The 21948-nt window shown below is 40.3% G+C and overlaps 1 protein-coding gene across 3 annotated transcripts in view; it reads left to right on the forward strand.

Moving 5' to 3' along the window:
* The window catches only part of SELL (selectin L), a 23586-nt gene extending 2576 nt beyond the window's left edge, over positions 1 to 21010 (forward strand). The window contains exons 3-9 of one of the 3 annotated variants that reach the window (XR_004526258.2): positions 1 to 353; positions 1308 to 1415; positions 7678 to 7863; positions 9399 to 9584; positions 11498 to 11626; positions 15550 to 15633; positions 20003 to 21010. The exon at positions 1 to 353 is cut by the window's left edge and continues 34 nt beyond it. Coding sequence is in view for 2 of the 3 variants with exons in the window: in XM_004319771.4 (XP_004319819.1) it covers positions 1 to 353; positions 1308 to 1415; positions 7678 to 7863; positions 9399 to 9584; positions 11498 to 11626; positions 15550 to 15568; positions 20003 to 20021 (1000 nt within the window). In the remaining variant the exon portion in view is untranslated. The remainder of the gene's footprint in view (positions 354 to 1307; positions 1416 to 7677; positions 7864 to 9398; positions 9585 to 11497; positions 11627 to 15549; positions 15634 to 20002) is intronic. The other 2 variants (XM_004319771.4, XM_019918692.3) reach the window with 2 other exon arrangements.
* The last annotated feature ends 938 nt before the right edge of the window (positions 21011 to 21948 follow it).

Genomic DNA, 21948 nt, shown 5'->3' on the forward strand with positions numbered 1-21948 from the left:
TTACCATTATTCTAAAAGACCCATGACCTGGGAAAAGGCTAGAATGTTCTGCAGAAAAAATTACACGGATTTAGTTGCCATACAAAACAAAGGGGAGATTGAGTACCTGAACAAGACGCTTCCCTTCAGTCCTAAATACTACTGGATAGGAATCCGGAAGGTAGAAGGGGCATGGACCTGGGTAGGGACCAACAAATCTCTCACCGAAGAAGCGGAGAACTGGGGCCACGGGGAGCCCAACAACAAGAAGAGTAAAGAAGACTGTGTGGAGATCTACATCAAGAGGGCAAAAGATGCAGGGAAATGGAATGACGACGCCTGCCACAAAGCAAAGACAGCCCTCTGCTACACAGGTAGGAGTGAGCAGACTGCTTCTCTGAGAATGACAGCACTAACCCCATGGAAACCTGGGGGAGCAGAGAAGTTGCCAGGGCATTCTGAAATAAGTCCAGTCCTCTAAATAAGCTTGAGTCACGTCACTTCTGAGCATTTTTGGTGTGGGAGGCTCGTCCCTATACCCAAAATCTATACCCCTGAACCACTTTTACAACAAGATGATAAATATATGTGGAAAGTAAGGAGGAAGAGCTAGACAATCAGTGTCGCTGATAATAAGGCAAGGAAGTGGAAGCAGAGAGATGGAACCAGCCAAGAGCTGAGGCTCATGTCACCTATTTCCTCCTCGTAAAGTAGGCGGCTTAGTGCCATGTTTCCTTCTTGGTCTAATCTTATATAATTCTATATAATGAAACTTTGCAGTGTTTCATTATCTGTGGTGTATGAAAACTTCTGTAGAGACCATGATGACAGTTCCAAAGCAATCAGCATTTTTTCCAAGTCATTCTTAACAGTGAAACATAGTTCATTTGGTCTCTTGTAAATTGGACTCTCTAGTAATGTAGCAAGTTCAGATTTTCTAATCTCTATTCAGTACTTTCTATAAAGAAAGGGATTGCCAAACATACTGCGGAAACGATTGGGGTCAGGTGATAGTTTAATACACTTACTACCTTAAAATCAAAGGAATTTCAAGAGTTTCAATGTATGTCAGTAAGTTCCCTCAAATGTTATAGAGTATTAGCATTAGTAAATTCATTCTTAAAAAAATGTCTATGGCTGTATCACAAGTATATTACATAAATAAAAATTTTAGCATATGATTTTTATGCAAAAAATGCTATTAACATACAAATAAAATTTTCCTGTTTATTAAAGTAGTCACAGCCCCAAAGTTATCTATGTTTAAAGAAATGACTAGGAGTACTAAAAAAGTATTCATCTTAATATAATTTCTCACCCCCTTAAAGCTTCTTGTCAACCCTTGTCATGCAGCGGCCATGGACAATGTATGGAAATCATCAATAATTACACCTGCAACTGTGATTTGGGGCACTACGGGCCCCAGTGTCAGTTCGGTAAGCCACTTTTGTTCCTTTGTTTCTTCCTATGTAAAGTATTGTAGTTTATGAAAGTTGGTTGAAGGAAAATGATATTAGCCATTCTGAGAAATGAGAAGTTTTGATCAGTAGGCTATGCTTGCACAATACTGTTACCTTTCCGTAAAGATTTCATAAGTCAGCATGAAGTTTCAATTCACTTCTCAAAAAGTCTTTTTGAGCGTTACAAAGAATATTGCTTTGGGATTAAAGCTGTAAGGATTACAATAATGAATCAGGCTTGGTAGGAATTCGTAATCAAGTAAGCTTGCTGGATTCATTAGAACTCTGAAACTGAAAGAAACAATAGCATTTATCATCAGGAGGGTGAGTTACGCAGAAGGTAGTCTTGCTTTTTCACGTCATCCTCAAGATCATGACAGGGCAAGGCCAACAAGAAAAGTTCACATCATGATATACAGTATCTGTTGGAAAATATAATAATAAATCCAACGCATTTACTTGGGCTGGCATTTCAGGGGGTACAAGGACAAATCTATTACAGATCCTGGCCTTAAAAGATTTACAGTTAACTAGTGGAAATTATACATGCTTATAATTTAATGTGATGGAAAGCCAGATACACTGGAGTAAGCCTGTGGAGACTGAAAGCTGCCTAATGAAGGAATCTGCCCTTTATTTGACAATGAGAGGCCACTTAGCATCTAAACACCTTCATTTAGGGCCATTACCCTAGAAGCGGTACATAAGATGGATTGAACAAAAAGAGAGAAGCTGGAGAGCATCATCAGGGGTCTATTGAAGTCATTCAGAGTCTCAGTGGTAGGAACAGAAAGGAAAGAATACGTAGATTCAAAGACATGGAGTCTTTGACCTAGTCAACTCACTACTGAAAGAAACTTCACGTCCTTCGATTGATATTGGTTGAGTTTCAAAACTATGTTTGAAGTATCTGGTGCATAAAATAGAAAATTACAAGAAAAAAAAGCAGGGTTTGCAATGAATAGATAAAGAATTAAAGCCAAAATACATGTAAATGATCAACCAACTGGAACAGATCTGACGCATTTCAGTCAATCCCTGAGCCATGACTTCTACCAATACTTTACTTTCACTCGATTTCTAAATTTTAAAAAATTCTTATGTCATTGGCATGCCCATTTCACTCCTTTTTGAACATTTTACTCTGTTTTTGTCTTGGTCTCCATCATATCAGTCTTTCCTGGTTTTCTTTCTACCTATGATCACTTCTCCTTGGGTTTCTTCATGGGCACTTATCCAAGCTCATACACTTATTGTTATATCTCATCTTCCATCGTTTGTCCATTGCTCTTCTGACTTTATGTGCCCCCTTTGGTCAAACCTAGCAACTTATGTGGACTCACAAATCTATGTGAACTTTGGACTGACAAATATGTATCTAGCCTGAACTCCAAATATGCTAAGCATAACCTTTGGGATGCCCAAAAGACTGAAAAATCAATTGTCCCCAGCTAGCTTTCCTTTTTGTATTCCTTATCTCAGTGTATGGTTCCACGATTTATATGGGTACTCTGGTAAAAAACTCTCTCACCTCCCCCTACATTTATGCAAAGTAACACACTACTCTTTTTTTTTTTTTTAAAACACCTTTATTGGAGTATAATCTTAACAATGGTGTGTTAGTTTCTGCTTTGTAACAAAGTGAATCAGCTATACATACACATATATCTCTATATCGCCTCCCTCTTGAGCCTCCATCCCACCCTCCCTATCCCACCTCTCTAGGTGGTCACAAAGCACCGAACCGATCTCCCTGTGCTATGTGGCTGCTTCCCACTAGCTATCGGTTTTACATTTGGTAGTGTATATATGTACATGCCACTCTCTCACTTTGTCCCAGCTTACCCTTCCCCTTCTCCGTGTCCTCAAGTCCATTCTCTAGTAGGTCTGCATCTTTATTCCCACCCTGCCCCTAGGTTCTTCATGACCATCATTTTTTTTTTAGATTCCATATATATGTGTTAGCATACAGTATTTGTTTTCCTCTTTCTGACTTACTTCATTCTGTATGACAGACTCTAGGTCCATCCACCCCACTACAAATAACTCAATTTCGTTTCTTCTTATGGCTGAGTAATATTCCATTGTATAGATGTGCCACATCTTCTTTATCCAATCATCTGTCGATGGACACTTAGGTTGCTTCCATGTCCTGGCTATTGTAAATACAGCTGCAGTGAAAATTGTGGTACATGACCCTTTTTGAATTATGGTTTTCTCAGGGTATATGCCCAGTAGTGAGATTGCTGGATCGTATGGTAGTTCTATTTTTAGTTTTTTAAGAAACCTCCATACTGTTCTCCATAGTGGCTGTATCAATTTACATTCCCACCAACAGTGCAAGAGGGTTCCCTTTTCCCCACACCCTCTCCAGAATTTATTGTTTGTAGATTTTTTGATGATGGCCATTCTGACTGGTGTGAGGTGATACCTCATTGTAGTTTTGATTTGCATTTCTCTAATGATTAGTGATGTTGAGCATTCCTTCATGTGCTTGTTGGCAATCTGTGTATCTTCTTTGGAGAAATGTCTGTTTAGGTCTTGTGCCCATTTTTGGATTGGGTTGTTTGTTTTTTTGATATTGAGCTGCATGAGCTGCTTGTAAATTTTGGAGATTAATCCTTTGTCAGTTGCTTCATTTGCAAATACATCCTCCCATTCTGAGGGCTGTCTTTTCATCTCGTTTATGGTTTCTTTTGCTCTGCAAAGGCTTTGAAGTTTCATTAGGTCCCATTTGTTTATTTTTGTTTTTATTTCCATTTCTCTAGGAGGTGGGTCAAAAAGGATCTTGCTGTGATTTATGTCATAGAGTGTTCTGCCTATGTTTTCCTCTAAGAGTTTGATAGTGTCTGGCCTTACATTTAGGTCTTTAATCCATTTTGAGTTTACTTTTGTGTATGGTGTTAGGGAGTGTTCTAATTTCATTCTTTTACATGTAGCTGTCCAGTTTTCCCAGTACCACTTATTGAAGAGGCTATCTTTTCTCCATTGTATATTCTTGCCTCCTTTATCAAAAATAAGGCGACTTGGGCTTCCCTGGTGGCGCAGTGGTTGAGAGTCTGCCTGCCAACACAGGGGACATGGGTTTGTGCCCCAGTCTGGGAGGATCCCACATGCCGTGGAGCGGCTGGGCCCGTGAGCCATGGCCACTGAGCCTGCGCGTCCGGAGCCTGTGCTCCGCAATGGGAGAGGCCACAACAGTGAGAGGCCCACGTACTGCAAAAAAAAAAATAAAATAAAATAAGGTGACCATATGTGCGTGGGTTTATCTCTGGGCTTTCTATCCTGTTCCATCGATCAATATTTCTGTTTTTGTGCCAGTACCATACCTTCTTGATTACTGTAGCTTTGTAGTATAGTCTGAAGCCTGGGAGCCTGATTCCTCCAGCTCTGTTTTTCTTTCTTAAGATTGCTTTGGCTATTTGTGGTCTTTTGTGTTTCCATACAAATTGTGAAATTTTTTGTTCTAGTTCTGTGAAAAATGTCATTGGTAGTTTGATAGGGATTGCAATCAATGTGTAGATTGCTTTGGGTAGTAGAGTCATTTTCACAATGTTGATTCTTCCAATCCAAGAACATGGTATATCTCTCCATCTGTTTGTATCATCTTTAATTTCTTTCATCAGTGTCTTATGGTTTTCTGCATACAGGTCTTTTGTCTCCTTAGGTAGGTTTATTCCTAGGTATTTTATTCTTTTTGTTGCAATGGTAAGTGGGAGTGTTTCCTTAATTTCACTTTCAGAAATTTCATCATTAGTGTATAGAAATGCAAGAGATTTCTGTGCATTAATTTTGTATCCTGCTACTTTACCAAATTCATTGATTAGCTCTAGTAGTTTTCTGGTAGCATCTTTAGGATTCTCTACGTGTAGTATCATGTCATCTGCAAACAGTGACAGTTTTACTTCTTCTGTTCTGATTTGGATTCCTTTTATTTCTTTTTCTTCTCTGATTGCTGTGGCTAAAACTTCCAAAACAATGTTGAATAATAATGGTGAGAGTGGGCAACATTGTCTTGTTCCTGATCTTAGTGGAAATGGCTTCAGTTTATCACCATTGAGGATGATGTTGGCTGTGGGTTTGTCATATATGGCCTTTATTATGTTGAGGTAAGTTTCCTCTATGCCTACTTTCTGGAGGGATTTTATCATAAATGGGTGTTGAATTTTGTCAAAAGCTTTTTCTGCATCTGAGATGATCATATGTTTTTTATTCTTCAATTTGTTAATATGGTGTATCACATTGATTGATTTGCATATATTGAAGAATCCTTGCATTCCTGGGATAAGCCCCACTTGATCCTGGTGTATGATCCTTTTAATGTGCTGTTGGATTCTGTTTGCTAGTATTTTGTTTAGGATTTTTGCATCTATGTTCATCAGTGATATTGGCCTGTAGTTTTCTTTCTTTGTGACATCTTTGTCTGGTTTTGGTATCCGGGTGATGGTGGCCTCATAGAATGAGTTTGGAGTGTTCCTCCCTCTGCTATATTTTGGAAGAGTTTGAGAAGGATAGGTGTTAGCTGTTCTCTAAATGTTTGATAGAATTCGCCTGTGACACCATCTGGTCCTGGGCTTTTGTTTGTTGGAAGGTTTTTAATCACAGTTTCAATTTCAGTGCTTGTGACTGGTCTGTTCATATTTTCTATTTCTTCCTGGTTCAGTCTTGGAAGGTTACTACTCATTTTTCTAACTTACTATTTCTCCAATTTGTCTTCTACTTATTAACTCTACCTTATTGCCTCTATTATCTTCCTCCTAGATTATTGCAGTTATTTCTGAGCTGAGTTCCACATCTTTAAATTAGCTCCTCTCAAATATATTATTCATACCATAGGCAATCTGATCAATTTTAAATATCAAGTAAACATCACACACACGTGACCAGCCACCCTTTAATTTCTACCCACCATTCATCCTACAGAATAAAATCTAAACTCCTCAAGGCATAGAGTAATGCTTGATATATAGTAGATACTCATTAAACCAATGAAAAAAGATAAAGGCATTTTGTCTTAGCTCCTATCTTTCTCCCTAATCTCATCTCACATCATCCCTTGCCTCCTCTTTCCTTTTAGTAACATCAAAATGCTTGTAGTTCTCCACACTTACCATATTGCTTTGCATATCAATCATTGACTTGCTCAGGGCTTTCTCATTTTGCACATGACTAACACACCTGTTTACCTGGAAGATAATAGTTCAGGGAGCATTTCTTTCAGGAAGCTTTCTTTGGATGCCAAGACAGGCTAAGCATCCCTGTTCTGTGTTCCAGTAGCTCCATATATTTCTTTCTTATTTATCCCACATTTGTTGAAGTCATCAGTTTTCTTGTCTGTATTCCCCAGTAGACTGACAGCAACTTGAGATCAGTCAGCATCTTATCACTGCGTCTGTAAGGTTGAGACTAGGCACTTGCTTGTGGGCATGAACTGTATGGGACAACATAAGTTACTTTCATTTGGACTTGTACTGTATATGGAAAATATTAAAATTCTTCTAATTTCTTGAATTCATTCTTCATTGAACTCTCAAGAAGAAGTTTAAAATGATGGTTTAAATTTGATAAGGAATAAGACACAAGAGATGCAATATTTGCCTAAATGACATGGCAGGGCCTAAAATGTGAAGATTGAATTCCAAGTCTTAATTTGATCTATTATGCCACCAATCAGGCAAGGAAGTAGACATACTTTCTGGAGAGGACTGGAAAAATCAAAAGAACTAAAGTTCTGGAACTGAGCTAGAGATGGTGAAGGCAGAATCCAGGCTAAGATGCTTCCTAAAGCTTTTATCTTCTCCCCTTTTAAAGAAGACCAGTTATGGACACTCAGTCTTTCTCCGAACTTCCTACTTTCAACAGTCTAGTATACTCAGGGGCTTTGATGTGACAGTTATTTCCAAACTGAGCTGGTCATTCCCACTTAAACCTATCTACATTTAAAAGCTCTCTCCCCAGGTAATGCCAAAGAAAATAAGATTAGCTAATGTTTAATTAAAGCTTCCTATGAGCCAGGCTCTAAGTCCTTGACTTGCATTAAATTATTTAATTCCCACACCAACTTTAGGAAGTCAATACAATTATCATTATCCCTCTTTTAGAAGTAAAGAAGCTAAGCTGAAGGGGTTAAGTCACCGTGCTTAAAGGCACTTGGTTATCAAGTATCAGAGCTAAGATTCAAACCCAGTCATCAGGTCCCTGGAACACTGCCCAGTATTTTTTTTTTTTCTTATTGAAGTGACTCAGTGTGAGCCTTTGGAGGCCCCAGAGCTGGGTACCATGGCCTGTATTCACCCTTTGGGAAACTTCAGCTTCACATCGCAGTGTGCCTTCAACTGCTTTGAGGGAACAGACATAGTTGGGATTGAAGAAACCACTTGTGGACCATTTGGAAACTGGTCATCTCCAAAGCCAACATGTCGAGGTGAGTAACTAACTGTTCAGACTAGAGAGTTGTCATGGCAATCCTATGTTTATAGACTGAGCAAATGTAGTAGAGTCTTGCTAAGAAGTCTGTATCCTCTTTTGAAGCATAATTTAACCTAACTTAGATTATACTGAGATGATTTTCAAAGAGGTTATTGTTACTAATTTAAAACAAAAACCACAAACAAAAAATAACAACCAAATATCTCTGAGACTATGTCACAGAACATATATATAATTTTCAGCAATACAGTGTGGTTATACTGTATATATTTTAAATTAATTAATTTATTTATGGCTGTGTTGGGTCTTCGTTTCTGTGCGAGGGCTTTCTCTAGTTGTGGCAAGCGGGGGTCACTCTTCATCGGGGTGCACGGGCCTCTCACTATCGCAGCCTCTCTTGCTGTGGAGCACAGGCTCCAGACGCTCAGGCTCAGTAATTGTGGCTCACGGGCCCAGTCGCTCCGCGGCATGTGGGATCTTCCCAGACCAGGGCTCGAACCCGTGTCCCCTGCATTAGCAGGCAGACTCTCAACCACTGCGCCACCAGGGAAGCCCTATACTGCATTTTTATTTTATTTTTATTTTCTCATTGCTACGGCATAAATAATCAGTCTTGCTGAACGGCAGTTGAATTTTTGTTGTTCTCTCCTTTCAATAACACCTATTTTATGTGGTGTCCTACTTAACAGCAAGCAATTTCCTTTTTGGGAGTGGGGGGGCGGCTAGAGGTCTTTTTTGATTGTTTTATTTGGTTTATTCTTAAAATCATTTTTTAGATTTCCTCCTCCATGAACTCTCAGGAGAATAGCAAATTCTGTGAGAAACAAAAACACAATCTCTTGATTTTTTTGTTTTTCATTTGAAATATGGTGTTTTTTGGTTTTTTCTTTTTTACTGTCAAGAAGATTCTCTCTTTAGGGGAAAAACTGGTGGTGTCTAAACTTGCGAAGTTTTGGTTACATTTTCTACATTTATGCTTTTCACTCACTAGTTTAAGTGGCTGAATTCTCAAAAGAAATATCCAAGTCATTTTTTGAAATCATAGAACTAATTGACCAACCTGTTGAATTTTATAAAAGTTGAGGGACTTGTTTCACAGAATGGGGATGTTTTTCACAACTGCTTGGGTAGACTTTAGAAGAGGTGAAAGCGTGGAAATTCTCTACATTCATTGATAATGCACCATAAGAGCTCTTGAGGCCAAGGCCACGTAGCGTAGCACTTCCAGCAGACGGAGAGTTACCAGGGCTGGGGCAGCAATCTGAAAGAGCCAGCCCTCCCCTCCTCTCCCCAGTGCTCCCCTGCCCACCCAGGGCTTTCTGCGCTCTCCTGGCTTCACCTCTGACTTACCATTCTCCATCATTCTCAAGAAAATAAACTCTGGAAGCATCATCAGAAGTAATTTCTAGAAATTAGAAATGTTAGATTCATGTCAATGGTTCCACAGTTGAGTTAGGCAGTTTGCCTAAAAACTGTTTGTCATGGGAGGGTCTCTGCTCAGAAATACTGATTTTTTCTTTTTCACTGAAGTGATTCAGTGTGAGCCTCTAACAGCACCCGATTTTGGAACCATGGACTGTAGTCACCCCCTGGTCGACTTCGGCTTTACCTCCACGTGTACCTTCAGCTGCTCAGAAGGAGCTGAGTTAATTGGGGCAAAGAAAACTATTTGTGGATCATCTGGAAATTGGTCCAGCCCTAGTCCAATATGTCAAAGTAAGTTTGCCCCAATATATTAAAGACTTAAAGAGGTAGCTTATTGACAAGCAGATGGTGGGGAAAGATAGATTAAACTTTTAAGTTTATTTTGCTAAATGTATGTCGCTTAAAAAAAAATTGTACACATTAATTTACCATAAATTGGCTGCTCTTGCCTCTTTCTTCAATGACAGTGATTTCCCTTTTTTTTTTCAGCCAATTCTCAACAACTCCTATCTTAGCCCTTAACATCTAAACTCACTGTCTATACTGACTTATTTCTTATCCATTTTTCTATTCCACTACAATCTCACTTCTCTGTTAGTCTACTAAAATGTCTCTACAAAAGTCGCCAATGTCCACCTAATTCCCCAAGTAATGGATACTTCTCAATTATCACTAGTCTGATGCCTCCCAAATCTGTCTGTGCATAAGAGGATGTGTCTTCCTCATCTCTATATACCCCCCACCTGACACAGCACCTGGCAATAGATGCTCAATTAATCCACGTTAAATTAGCATGTGAAAGAATAGCTACCCATGTTTGCTCCGGAGACTATCTATACCAATGACAGAAGTCTTTAAATGGTAGGATTTGTAGAAGCTGATCTCTCTGTGGCCCGGGGCCAGGAAGTGGGGTAGGGAACTGGGGACATGGCATGGAGTCTTTAGGGGAGGATTGTACATCAGGTTTATGGGGCATTTCCTTTTAAGGCTGGAGTAGTGTCCGTTTCCTCATCCTCATGCAGTCCATAGGTGTCCTCTGTCTGGATCCTCTGGAAACTTGCACCTCCTTTCCATTATACATTTGGGTGTGGGGATGGAAGCACCTTGAAAGGGTTCATCAAAGTAATATGAAGAATAAGGGACAGTCAGATGCTGTGCCAATATGCAAAAGTAAGTTTCTTCAATTGGTGGTATCAGAAGATAGGTTTTTTTCATATCAGTATTTTTTCAGTAAAGGTCCCCACATGAACTTAGTTCATACTTATAAGAGGATATATAGATGTATCCTTTTACTTATTTTTGAGGGAAATGGTAGGACTACATCTTTTTTTCTTTCTTTTTTTTTTTTTTTTTTGTGGTATGCGGGCCTCTCATTGCTGTGGCTCTCCCATTGCGGAGCACAGGCTCTGGACACACAGGCTCAGCGGCCATGGCCCACAGGCCCAGCCACTCCGCAGCACGTGGGATCCTTCCGGACCGGGGTACGAACCCGCGTCCCCTGCATCAGCAGGCGGACTCTCAACCACTGCGCCACCAGGGAAGCCCAGGACTACATCATTTGAAAGACACATTAGTGCAGGTCCTTGGCATGTAACAGCATGTGCATATGTTTGCACAGCTGCTTCAAAGCATTAATAGATTCCTTTTTTTCTTTAACATCTTTATTGGAGTATAATTGCTTTACAATGGTGTGTTAGTTTCTGCTTTATAAAAAAATGAATCAGCTATACATATACGTATATCCCCTTTGCAGCTCTATTTACAATAGCCAGGACAGAGAACAGATTCCTTTTATTGATAAGTTGCCTGGTTCAGGTCACTGGCTTTTATTTTTCCTGAAGTTGTACTTAACTTTTTAGCTCTTCTCTGTGTTTGAGTCCCAACCACTGAACAAGGCCATGGAGCTAAATACAATGATGACCACTTATTGCCAAAATATTTAGGTACATCTCCCAGGAATTCCATGAATCACAAATCCGTGGGTTGAGATTCTATAGGTGTTGAGCTAGAAAAGCTGGTCTAGTCTTTTCTCTGCTATAGACTCATCATGGGCTTTCCCATGCTGATTCCCTCATCTGTCAAATAGCATCAAATGGACAGTTATTAGAAGATGTAACAAGGAAGAAAGTTTAATGTCATGAGAAGGCACTAAGGAAATAATGCTTGTGGCCTCATGCTACATGCCTTACTAATTTCTCTTGCAGAAGTGGACAGGAATTTCTCAAAAATCAAGGAGGGTGACTATAACCCCCTCTTCATTCCGGTGGCAGTCATGGTTACCACATTCTCTGGGTTGGCATTTATCATTTGGCTGGCAAGGAGATTAAAAAAAGGTATGTGAGTTTACCTTCAGACAAAAATAATACAACTTTAAAGTGGAAAAAAACATAGAAACCCACAGGAAATTAAGTATGAGAGACTCAGCTAAAGCAGGATACCAAGCTCTGGGTTCTATAGACATCAGTCCCTGGAGATGTGTGAAGCAGCCCAGAACACACTTTCATCAAAACAAGTTGGCTGATTTTTGCTTTTCATTCTGACAAATCTTCTAAAATTGCCTACTGTCTTCAAGGTACCTTGCTAACACCCTTGCTAGGGTGTTAACAGACAAATGAGAAATTGTAATGGTTCTTTGCTATTATTTAATTCTAAAAAAAAAAAAAAGGGATATGTGATCTTGTCCTATAAGAGCCTACATGGTTTTGATTTCAGTGCAATTCCACTAGGAAGTGAATCTAATGTCCCATAAGGTTTTCAAAGCACTTCTCCCAAATACCTAGCCTTGTCAAGAGTCAGATGATACCTGTCTGGTTCCTGACATGTGGGAGTTGTATTGTCCCTTAGGGAAATCCCCACATTTTCTCCCCAGTGTCTATTCGCCAAGGTTACAGCTTTAACCAAATGTACCCCATACTCATGCTTTCCATCCACTCTGGACAAGAGAAGAAGGGGAATTAAGGAGGGCTGCCTCAAGAAACTAGTATCTGCTGCTTGGAATAGTAGATGAAATACCACTGGAGAAGAACAACAGCATCGCTGCCCTCACCTCCCTCCTGAGTGTGTCCAAACCCTCAAGCGGGACAAACCTGCCAGTTACAGGCCCACAGTCAGGCAGGCCTTGGGTATGTGCTGCCACATTTGGCCAAAGTCATCAGACAGAAACATTCAAGATTATGACATGTATGGATATTAGGCAGCTTTAAAGATAACCTTGCTTCAAGTTCAGGGGCCATCAGTGACCTCAAAACAACTGCTAAACAACTGCTCTGTGTTGCCTCTGTGGGGCCATTGTAATTTCAGTTCCATCAAATTAATTAGTATGTATTCTATTCCATGAATATAGTATGTAAAGGCTGCCCCACCACCCATTCTTACTGGCAATTGCAGGAAGATTATCTACCAGTCCCTAATGGTCTTCTGCTATGACCTGATCTTTCATTCCAAATTTAAGACTAAGGGTACTAGATTAGTTTTATAACCAACCCAGAAACACAATGGATGGGGGTGCTGTTGATGTGCAAGAACTTCAGTAACTGTAAAGTAAGAGCCCTGAGCCGTTAAAATGTCTCTGCTCCTGCTCTTGGAACTTCTGCTAAGGTTAGGTCCCATTGTCTTAGAGTACTATGCTGTTTACTTAAATATGGCAGTAAGGCAAGAAAAGAGTGAGATTTTTCTCCCACCGTTGACCATCCTTTCCATTGAGACTTAAAGACCGCCCCCAATCATCCTTTCTTTCCTCCTGCCTTGAGTGACCTTGGCAGAAGTGAGGGGGTGGAGAATAGAGTGGGTAATTTACACTTCACCCTCTGGGATAAGAGGGCTATTATCTAAGTAACCATTAAGGACTTTGGGGCTGGGAGTCACCTTAGTAAGGAGATATTCCCAAATTCCAAAATCTTTTAATAAATGTTAGTAGAATAAAAAGAATAGAATTGAAGTCATGTGTATTTAGTGGTGGGGTGCAGGAGGTGGGATGCTGCCTAAGGCTGTACTATAAGCAGTGGTGAGAAAAGCAGTGGGGTTGTTTTGCAATTTTTTTTACCTTGGAGTCATTTCTGTACAAGATCTCAAACTGATAACTTGAAAACTGCATGCCCCTACTGGGGGAATCAGTGTGGGGCAAACAGGAAACAGATAACGGGCAGTTAGGCTAGTTACAATTATGCCAACAAAGAGCACAAGAGAACAGAAGCCCCAAAAGATCACTGACTTTGTAGGAAAGTCAGGGTATCTTTAATCTCACACTAAATATTCTTCATTTGTGAAACATCTTCTGATAGCTCCAACTTTCCAGTGACTTTGCCTTCTAAAACTTTTAGTTGTAAGTTAGTTCTTTGAAACACGAAGAATATTTTTTCCTATAGAGACAATTATTAGAAATGATGGATAGGTTCCCAGGCTAAACCCCTAGAGCTTTTCTAATACAATAAATCTGCATGTATACAGTATTCATCAATCTGATAATTTTATAGGCTTTTGGTGTTCCAAAAGCTGGAAAAAGGGGACAAGCAAATATTTAGAGCACAGAAGCCAATGAAATGACCAGACTCTTGACCCTTGTCCTGTCCTCAGATGGATCTTCTGAACCTGTACTTTGGCCCCTGCCCCAGTTGTCTTAATACCCAGACTTCAGCTCCTTTTTTCGGAGAAAAGAATAAGGGTGGGCTCCAGAAACATGCCTCCCTGTGCATGGGCTTGTCTAGAAATATTTTTTTTCTCCTAGCACCATCATTCTCTGATTAGGCATCATTACTGGCCCTGTTCAGTAAATGAGGAAACTGAAGCAATGATGTTTTAGGCCAAATCTCTAAAATTCCATATCAGCAGCGGCCGGAATCAGAGATCAGACTCCCATCCAGATATGCTCCCTAAAACCACTGGTCTTCAGATTAATAAGGCTCTATTTTTTGACCCACAGAAGAATTGTTTACCTGAACCAACACACAGGGTGAGAACAGGGCACAAAACTGAACACAGGCCCCTTAGTTCCCTTTTTCTTGAAAAAGAAACTTTCTCAATAGGAACAGATTCTTGCTCATGTATGTGTTTCATTGTTCCTAAAAGAAAAATATATTCATATGAAAATGAATGGAATCTGAAATTCATTCAGATTTAATTCTCCCTGCTCAAGTGCTTTTGGCTCATGTCACCAGCTGGCTAAATTTTGGAAGAAATAATTAAAGTAGTAATTTCTAACATTTTAAAGGTTTAAAACAAGAATTGAGCACTGTCTATGCTCTAGGCCCTGGCCTAAATACTTTGAATACATTTTATCAACTCAGTGAGGAAAATATAATTATCATGACCCTTTCACAGATGAAGAAATGGTAGCTGAGAGAGAATAAGTAGCTATTCAAAGACACACTACAGTTGGCAAAAAAGGACCTGGACCCAGACTGGATGATCTCGAGCTCTAGTTTATAGACACAGAAATATATTGCCTCCCAGTGATTTTTTTTTCCCCTCAAAAAGCATTTTTTGTTTTTATTTCCTCTGGAGCCTAGCCCTGCAGTTCATTCATCTACTTATTTATAGTCTGCTTTTTTTCAAAAAGAATGTAAGATAGTTTACCAAATGCATTCAACACAGCAAATTAAAATTAGTTTAAAAGTAAGAAAAATAAGGCCAAAATTTAGAATACCAAAACTAAGTCAGAGCCAGGGGTAAAGTTAGGATAGAAGAGGGTTTCAGATCTGGCTGAGTTTCCTTGCAGCCAGTCAAAGAAGGAAACATAACCAGTAATGATACTCACTGTGTTTGTAAGATAAGAATACAGTGGTTACCCAGATGAGGCATGTAGCTCCTACCACTGAGACCTGAGTGTAATTTCTCTTGTGGATTTTCACAGAGAAGATGGCGTGAAGTGTAATGATACATATTCTTACAGTATTAGCAGCTGAATCTCTTAGGGAAGAATCTGCAGGTAGGACGAGATGGCAGATCGGGATGTGTAAACACAAGGATGGGTACATGGGGCCTGATCATCGGATAGTTCAGGCTGGACGTCTGTCTTTATGAGCAGCACAGCGGATGAAACGGTGCTCTGAGAAGCATCTGCATGAATGAGTCTGTTCTACCACTGTTCGAATTAGAACATTAAGACAGTGCCTCAAATCCCCTTAGACACCATGCGGTCCACCTAACAAATACAAAATACACTTCAAGAAACAGTTTTGAGAGAGGGAATCTCCCTTCTAAGTATAAAAAATTGAAATTGTCTCCTTTTTCTGATGCCATTTTTCTCTTCTATTTTTAGGCAAAAAGTCTCGGAGAAGGTAAGTTTTATCAGCAAGAAGTTTCGATATCTGTTGATGTCTTCTCTACCCTCTGCTTACAGAGGGTAAGTATTAAGTATCTTAATACTTCCTGTTATAGCTAGACACATTAGCTCCTTATTAGTTATTTACATGGGGTCTCATCCAAATGAAATTTCCAGATAAAGTAATAAATCTACTAACCTTCCTTAAAAGCTGTCAGTTTTTTTTAGTGCCAGAGGAGCTGAATGAATGAATGAACAAGTAATGCCCTATTAAGAAGGGGTAGTTTATGTAAAGACAGTTCTTTCTGATTGCTTCTGAATTTTCTTTGAGGATTGGAAGCATTATGGTTTATTTCTTCTTATTCTGGATGAACATGGGGGCAAGGCTAAATACAGTATTCAGGAAACATTCAAGTCAACAAGAATTTATTGAAAAACTAATGAATCCCAGGCTCTACGAAAAAGGTATAATTCCAGACACCAGGCCCTCAGCACCTAGCACAAGATGGCAAATGACCTCTGATAGGCATTGACCTTCAGAAAGGTGGGGAGGTGGGGAGCCTGAATTCTACTTGCAGCTTCCCCCAAAGAGGGGGAAGTTTTTTTGGCTTGGTCTTGAACCTCAGATTTCTTCAACTGCAGAAACACATACATGTGAAAATACAAGGCCTACCGGGCAGAAATGAAGATAGCAAAACACTTCTCAGTTTCAGGGTTTAGTGACTTGCTTTGAAATATTAAGAAGGAAGGTATAAGTCAAACGAACAATGGAGATGAGACTTTGGTGACAGACTACCCAGCTAGACAACTGGGTACCTTTCCAAATGCTGGAGGAAATGAAGCAAGATGGTGCCTGAGGAGGTTGGTTTCTTGTTCAGGCAACCATCCTACCAACCACAGATTGTTATTGACAAGTCCTTAGTAGTTTAGTGAGCTGTAGTTTAAAGTACAAAAGAAAAACTGGAGAGACAGAAGGCAACAGAGGACAATTATAAAGTAATTTATAAGCCATATGAAGGAGTATGGACTTAATCTTGAGGTCTTTGGGGTATTAGTAACAGGGGTTGAAGCAGGTGAATGTCATGCTGAAATTTGCATCTTGGGAGAATCACTCTGCATAAAAGTATGCAAACATGGGAGATGAATGACTCTGGGGGCAAAGAACTGTTTTGGAGGTATTTGAGGTTATTAGGTTAAAGCTGATGATGTCTGTCTAGGGCAATAGCAATGAGGATGAGTTCATGAGATAACTGGTGGTAGAATCAACTGAATATTATTGTTAATTGGCTAAGAGAGAGGGAGAAGAATCAAGTAAGTTGCCATGGTTCTGATGTGGGAACTGGTAGATGGTTACCATCTCTACTGTATTATTTACTGAGAAGGGAACACGAAAGAATGAGAAGTTTTGGAGGTGGCAATCATGGGTTCAGTTTTGTACCTGTTAAAATGTAGGTGTCTGTGGTTCAACCATAATCTGCTGATTCTATCTGTAGCAAAAGGGCTACCTTGGGGCAGAAGAAATGGATTTGGAGGTTCTCACATTATAGGAGGTAATTGTATCTCAGGAGCAGGTACAATCACCCAGGGAGTGTGTGCAGGGTGAGAATGGAAGAGGATGTGGGAGAGAGGGTAGGAGCCAGAGGAAGGTCAATATCAAAGAAGTCAGCTAAGGTAAAGGCGAATGGGAAGATGTTCCCAGAGATGTAGAAGGAAAATGAGGAGAGTACGGGGTCATGATCCTAAGGAAAAAGGGAAATGGAAACTATTTCAAATACTGCCACGATCCACTGGATATAATAAGGGTATCAGTAGGGAAATTGTTTTCAATGCTGAGGTCATGACAGAAGTCCTGTAGCCAGGGGTTGAGGAATCAGTGGGGTGGAGAACATAGAGGCAGAACGTATACATTATCTTTTTCATAAAACTTGGCTGGAAGGAGATGAAAGAGTCAGGAGGGGTAACTGGATGAGGACATAGGGTCAGTGAAGTTTCTTTTATTCTATGTTCTTTTATTGCCCTATCTTCCATTAGATAGTGTAGATGGGGTCCCTGACTCTTCTCTAGGCTGAACTCCCTATCTCTGTGGGCAGGAAATCCACAAGACATAAAGATTTCTTTCATGCTCACACCCACTGAGTGAAGGCCTTTTCTGGCACAATCTACCCAGAGCTGTTTTCTGGCCACAGGAACCACCTGTGTTTTAATTGCCACTAGATGGAAGCAGATCAATTTTTCAGATGTCCTTGGGTGACAGGAAGAGATGCTGGCAGGAAGAGCATTAGGATTAAGTACCATATTAAGCTAATTGCCATATTAAGTTTAATGGTTCACTGATTTTTACAATGAACCAATCAATAGCTGTTTATTAACACCTTTTTGTTGGGAAAAGGTTAAGCTTGACTGAGACACCAAGAGAAGTAAATCCTTGTGCCAGACCTCAGGGAGATTATTATCTAGTTGGGAAGTTAAGACAGAAATATAGAAAAAACACTTCAGAAAAATAAAGGCAGAATATGGTAATGGTCAATGAGTTCTGTATTGAAGGCCAGACTGCTTCAGTACAGAAGATGTTTGGTGACCGCAGAAAACCTTACAAAGAAGATGGACCTGGGTTGGTTTTTTAAGGATGGATAGGATTTAGGTGTATGGACAGAAGCAGGGAAGGCAGTCTGGAAGAGGGAAATGATGTAAATGGTATGGTACTGGGACTCTGAAAACATTCAGGGGCCAGTGAGTAGAACTACCTAGAGCCCATGGTGTATTGAGGAGCTGTGAACAGAAGTTGGAAGGGAAGCCTTGCCCCATCAACACAGGTCTTGCACACTTCACCAGACATTCTAGAAGGACGTGGCAAAGAAGAATTATTTGCCCAGCTGCCTGGGGATACTTCAAATTTATTGGCCAAAGTGACAATAGAATCATAGAATTTTAACTCTGGAACGGACCTTGGCATTCAAACTCTCTTGATAATTGAGCTAATTAAATAACTTTCCTATAGTGCCTGAGCTAGTGACAGAGTTAGTTACAATAGTAACAAACATTTATCAAACATTAATTCCATGCCATGCACTGTTCTGAGTGTCTTGCATGTCTTAAATCATTAAAGATTGCCTACAAGCCTGTGGATGTAGGTACTAATAATATTTCCATTGTAAGGTGAAGGAATGATGAACTTAATTAACTACCTGAGGTCAGTGAATAAATGGCAAAGCTGAGATTTGCATCCATCTAGATCCAAAGATCATGTTCTTAACGTTTATGCTTCTAGAACCCAGGTTGGAGGTGTAAGTCACAGACACCCTCCTCCTCCAGTATTGTAATTTTTTTGCACTGAAACCATTGTGTGATGGCACTGAGGAAGGGTGGAGTGGAAGAAGTAGGGTGTGTTTCTAAAACAAGCCAAAGGTAAAATGAACACTATCACACTCAACACCATGTATCAGTTTTTTTTAAGCCCTTGAGCTAACACTCATAGTCCTCTGTGCTGATTCCTATTAGCATTTGGTTGGTGAATAACTGACTCCTCGTGCATTTGTGGTTTCAATTCTTGCTGGGTTATTTTGACTCTTCTGCAAACTGGTTCTGTTTATCACCTCATTTGGTTTCTAGAGTCTAAATTCTGCCTGGGTAAAAGCTACACCCAAGATACACAGGAAGATACAATGCCAACCTCAGAGAGGAGGTTTATATGAAATTTTGTTTTCAGAAACATTTTTATCTCTGTAATTGGCAAGCACGCTTGCAGCTGCTGAACTGTGGTTTACCCTGGCAGTTCACCATGACAGCAGAGTCTCAGAATCTGGTTCTCCCTTTGAAAGGTGTTATTCAGACATACCCTACTTGGTTCTCCCTTGTTCCCTCCAAGAATGAATTGTTTGACACACACAAGTGTCATTTTTCTTTTCACAAAACTAAATTTGTCATCATCTCCTTAAATCATATCCCACCAGAATCAGGCGTGCAGAACCTAGTACCGTACCTTTCACGAGTTTTGATGTTCTCTAACTTCTCTTTCCATTTAAATACGTCTTATTTTACTTTTCTGACTTTCCACTGTTCAAAATCTATCAAAATGCCGTTCATATTCATTAGACATGAAGATAAAGCCTGTACCGCCAAAATTTCTCTGTGTGTTCTGAGGACTAGCCACTTAAGCACTACCAGGGAGCTTGTTAGAAATGCAGAATCTCAGGCCCACCCAGACCTGAATCAGGGTGTTTGTTTCAACCCCATGTCTAGGTGGTAAGCACCTGAAAGGGTGAGAAGCGTTGCTTTAGGGTTTTCTTCTCATTCCTGTGCCTTAGTGAATGTCCTGCATCTTGTAACTCATCTGAAAGAGTTCCTTTACTCTTCTGACCTTTAGTGACCATTTACCTTTACTACCAACACTTAAATTTTTGCAACTTTTAGCCTCCTGAGTTTAATTTATTTTCTCTTGTTTATCATTCAGCATGGATGAGCCGTATTAAACGACCTGTTGTGAAAGAAAATTCTTGGGAAACTGAAGTGTCACTGGATCCTTCAAATCCCCCTCCATGCAAAGTTTTGCCTGGTGGCATCTTCTACACTGAAGATGAAGTGTGTCTATTTCAGTACATCTGAAAAGTTTTCAATACGACCAGCTGCTCCTTCTGTTTCCATCTTGCCCCATCACCCCTGCCCCCGCAAGTTTCAGTGTGCAGTTGTGGGTTTTATAGCTCAGCATTTTATTCTTTTTTCCATGGACAAACAAGACCATGGGAAAAGGATTACTGTGGAATATAAATATGCCAATTTCACTCTCTTTCTCAACTCTGGCTTCCAGCTTCAATTCTGAGCTGTACCTGATGACATATACTTTGAAATACAGCGAAAATTTGATACATATGCAACTACAGGCTCAGTTTTGTTACAGATCACATTTTACCTCCCCAGCCCTCCAGTGTACTGTGGAGATATATTCCTATAGAAAGTTTATAAAATTGATGTTACCCTTGCTTTCCAGCTCCAGCAGAGTAATGGGGATCTGCTCCAACTAGGAAAAGTCCTGTTTGCACTGCGGCCCCAGCTTCTATAAATGGAGGCCATCTTATTTAACTGCCCCCAGGCTCCCGCTTTCTTCAGCCATCTCCCCTTCTCAGTTGCCTGACTTCTACACGGAGCAGCTCATGACCACCAAGCAAAACGAGAGATGAGAAAGATAGCCTGCACTGTTGGGTTTTCTTTTTGGATTTGGGTTTTAATGTCTCGTTTTTGTTATTGGGGGTCCTTCCTCACCCCCAAATCCTCTTACGTATCCACCTAGATTCTATCTACTCTTTATGATTCATCTCGGGCATCCCCCACCCTTACCACTGTTTTCATAACAAGTCCTTAACTAGTCCAACCTGTGACAAACTCCCCTTCCTGGCCTCCTACTGCGAGCTTAGTCCGTAACATGCAATTTTGTACTTAAATACAGTTTTTAAAAAAAATGTTACCTAGTTTGTTATTATTTATTTATTTATTTTGAGATCCGCGGGCCTCTCACCGTTGCGGCCTCTCCTGCTGCGGAGCACAAGCTCCGGACGCGCAGGCTCAGCGGCCATGGCTCACGGGCCCAGCCGCTCCGCGTCATGTGGGATCTTCGCGGACCGGGGCACAAACCCGTGTCCCCTGCGTTGGCAGGCGGACTCTCAACCACTGCGCCACCAAGGAAGTCCCCCTAGTTTGTTATTTTTAAAATTATGGTATGTGTGTTTTCTCCCCAGTGAAATTCTATCCCCTTAAAGGCAGAAACTGGGCCACATCCCTGGAATGTCTAATTCATTACTTGACACAGTAATGTGCATTCAATAAATCTGAAAGAGAACACAGTGTACTGTTGATATCACTTGCTGCGAACTCTCTTTCCATGGCATGTGATAACCCATACAGATACTCAGCTACTGTCAAGGGCTGAATTCTTATAAGAGAATAGGGCCCTGTATAAAAACTAGTTGGAAATACCTCCTTGCGCCATGGCCAATACAGCTTTCATATAAACTTCTACATTTTAAGAGAATGATTTTTTTGGTAATGATTACATGTTCCTTCCTCAAAGCCGTCTCAGATTTTGCACAACACCAAGGGCTGTTGCAAAAGATTCTCCATGCTGTGCACCATAAATTGAGGATGTGCCATTCACATTCATGTAGCTTAGAATGCATCCCTCAGAGTTATACAGTGCACAACCTGCATGGACTCCCATGGCAGCCCTGACTGCAAGAGCTTATTCAACTAAGACATCAGGATCAAAGAACACAAGGGGAGGCTACTTCTTGGGGGTAAGATGTATACGGACTTAAAAACACAGTCCTATGCTTAAGCCCTAAGGCTACTATATGATCTTAGGAATTAAGTCATGCCACATTCCTTAAATAAAGATTCATAAGATTC

Source organism: Tursiops truncatus, chromosome 1 (assembly GCF_011762595.2).
Source record: "Tursiops truncatus isolate mTurTru1 chromosome 1, mTurTru1.mat.Y, whole genome shotgun sequence".
In the NCBI taxonomy this organism is placed as follows: domain Eukaryota; kingdom Metazoa; phylum Chordata; class Mammalia; order Artiodactyla; family Delphinidae; genus Tursiops; species Tursiops truncatus.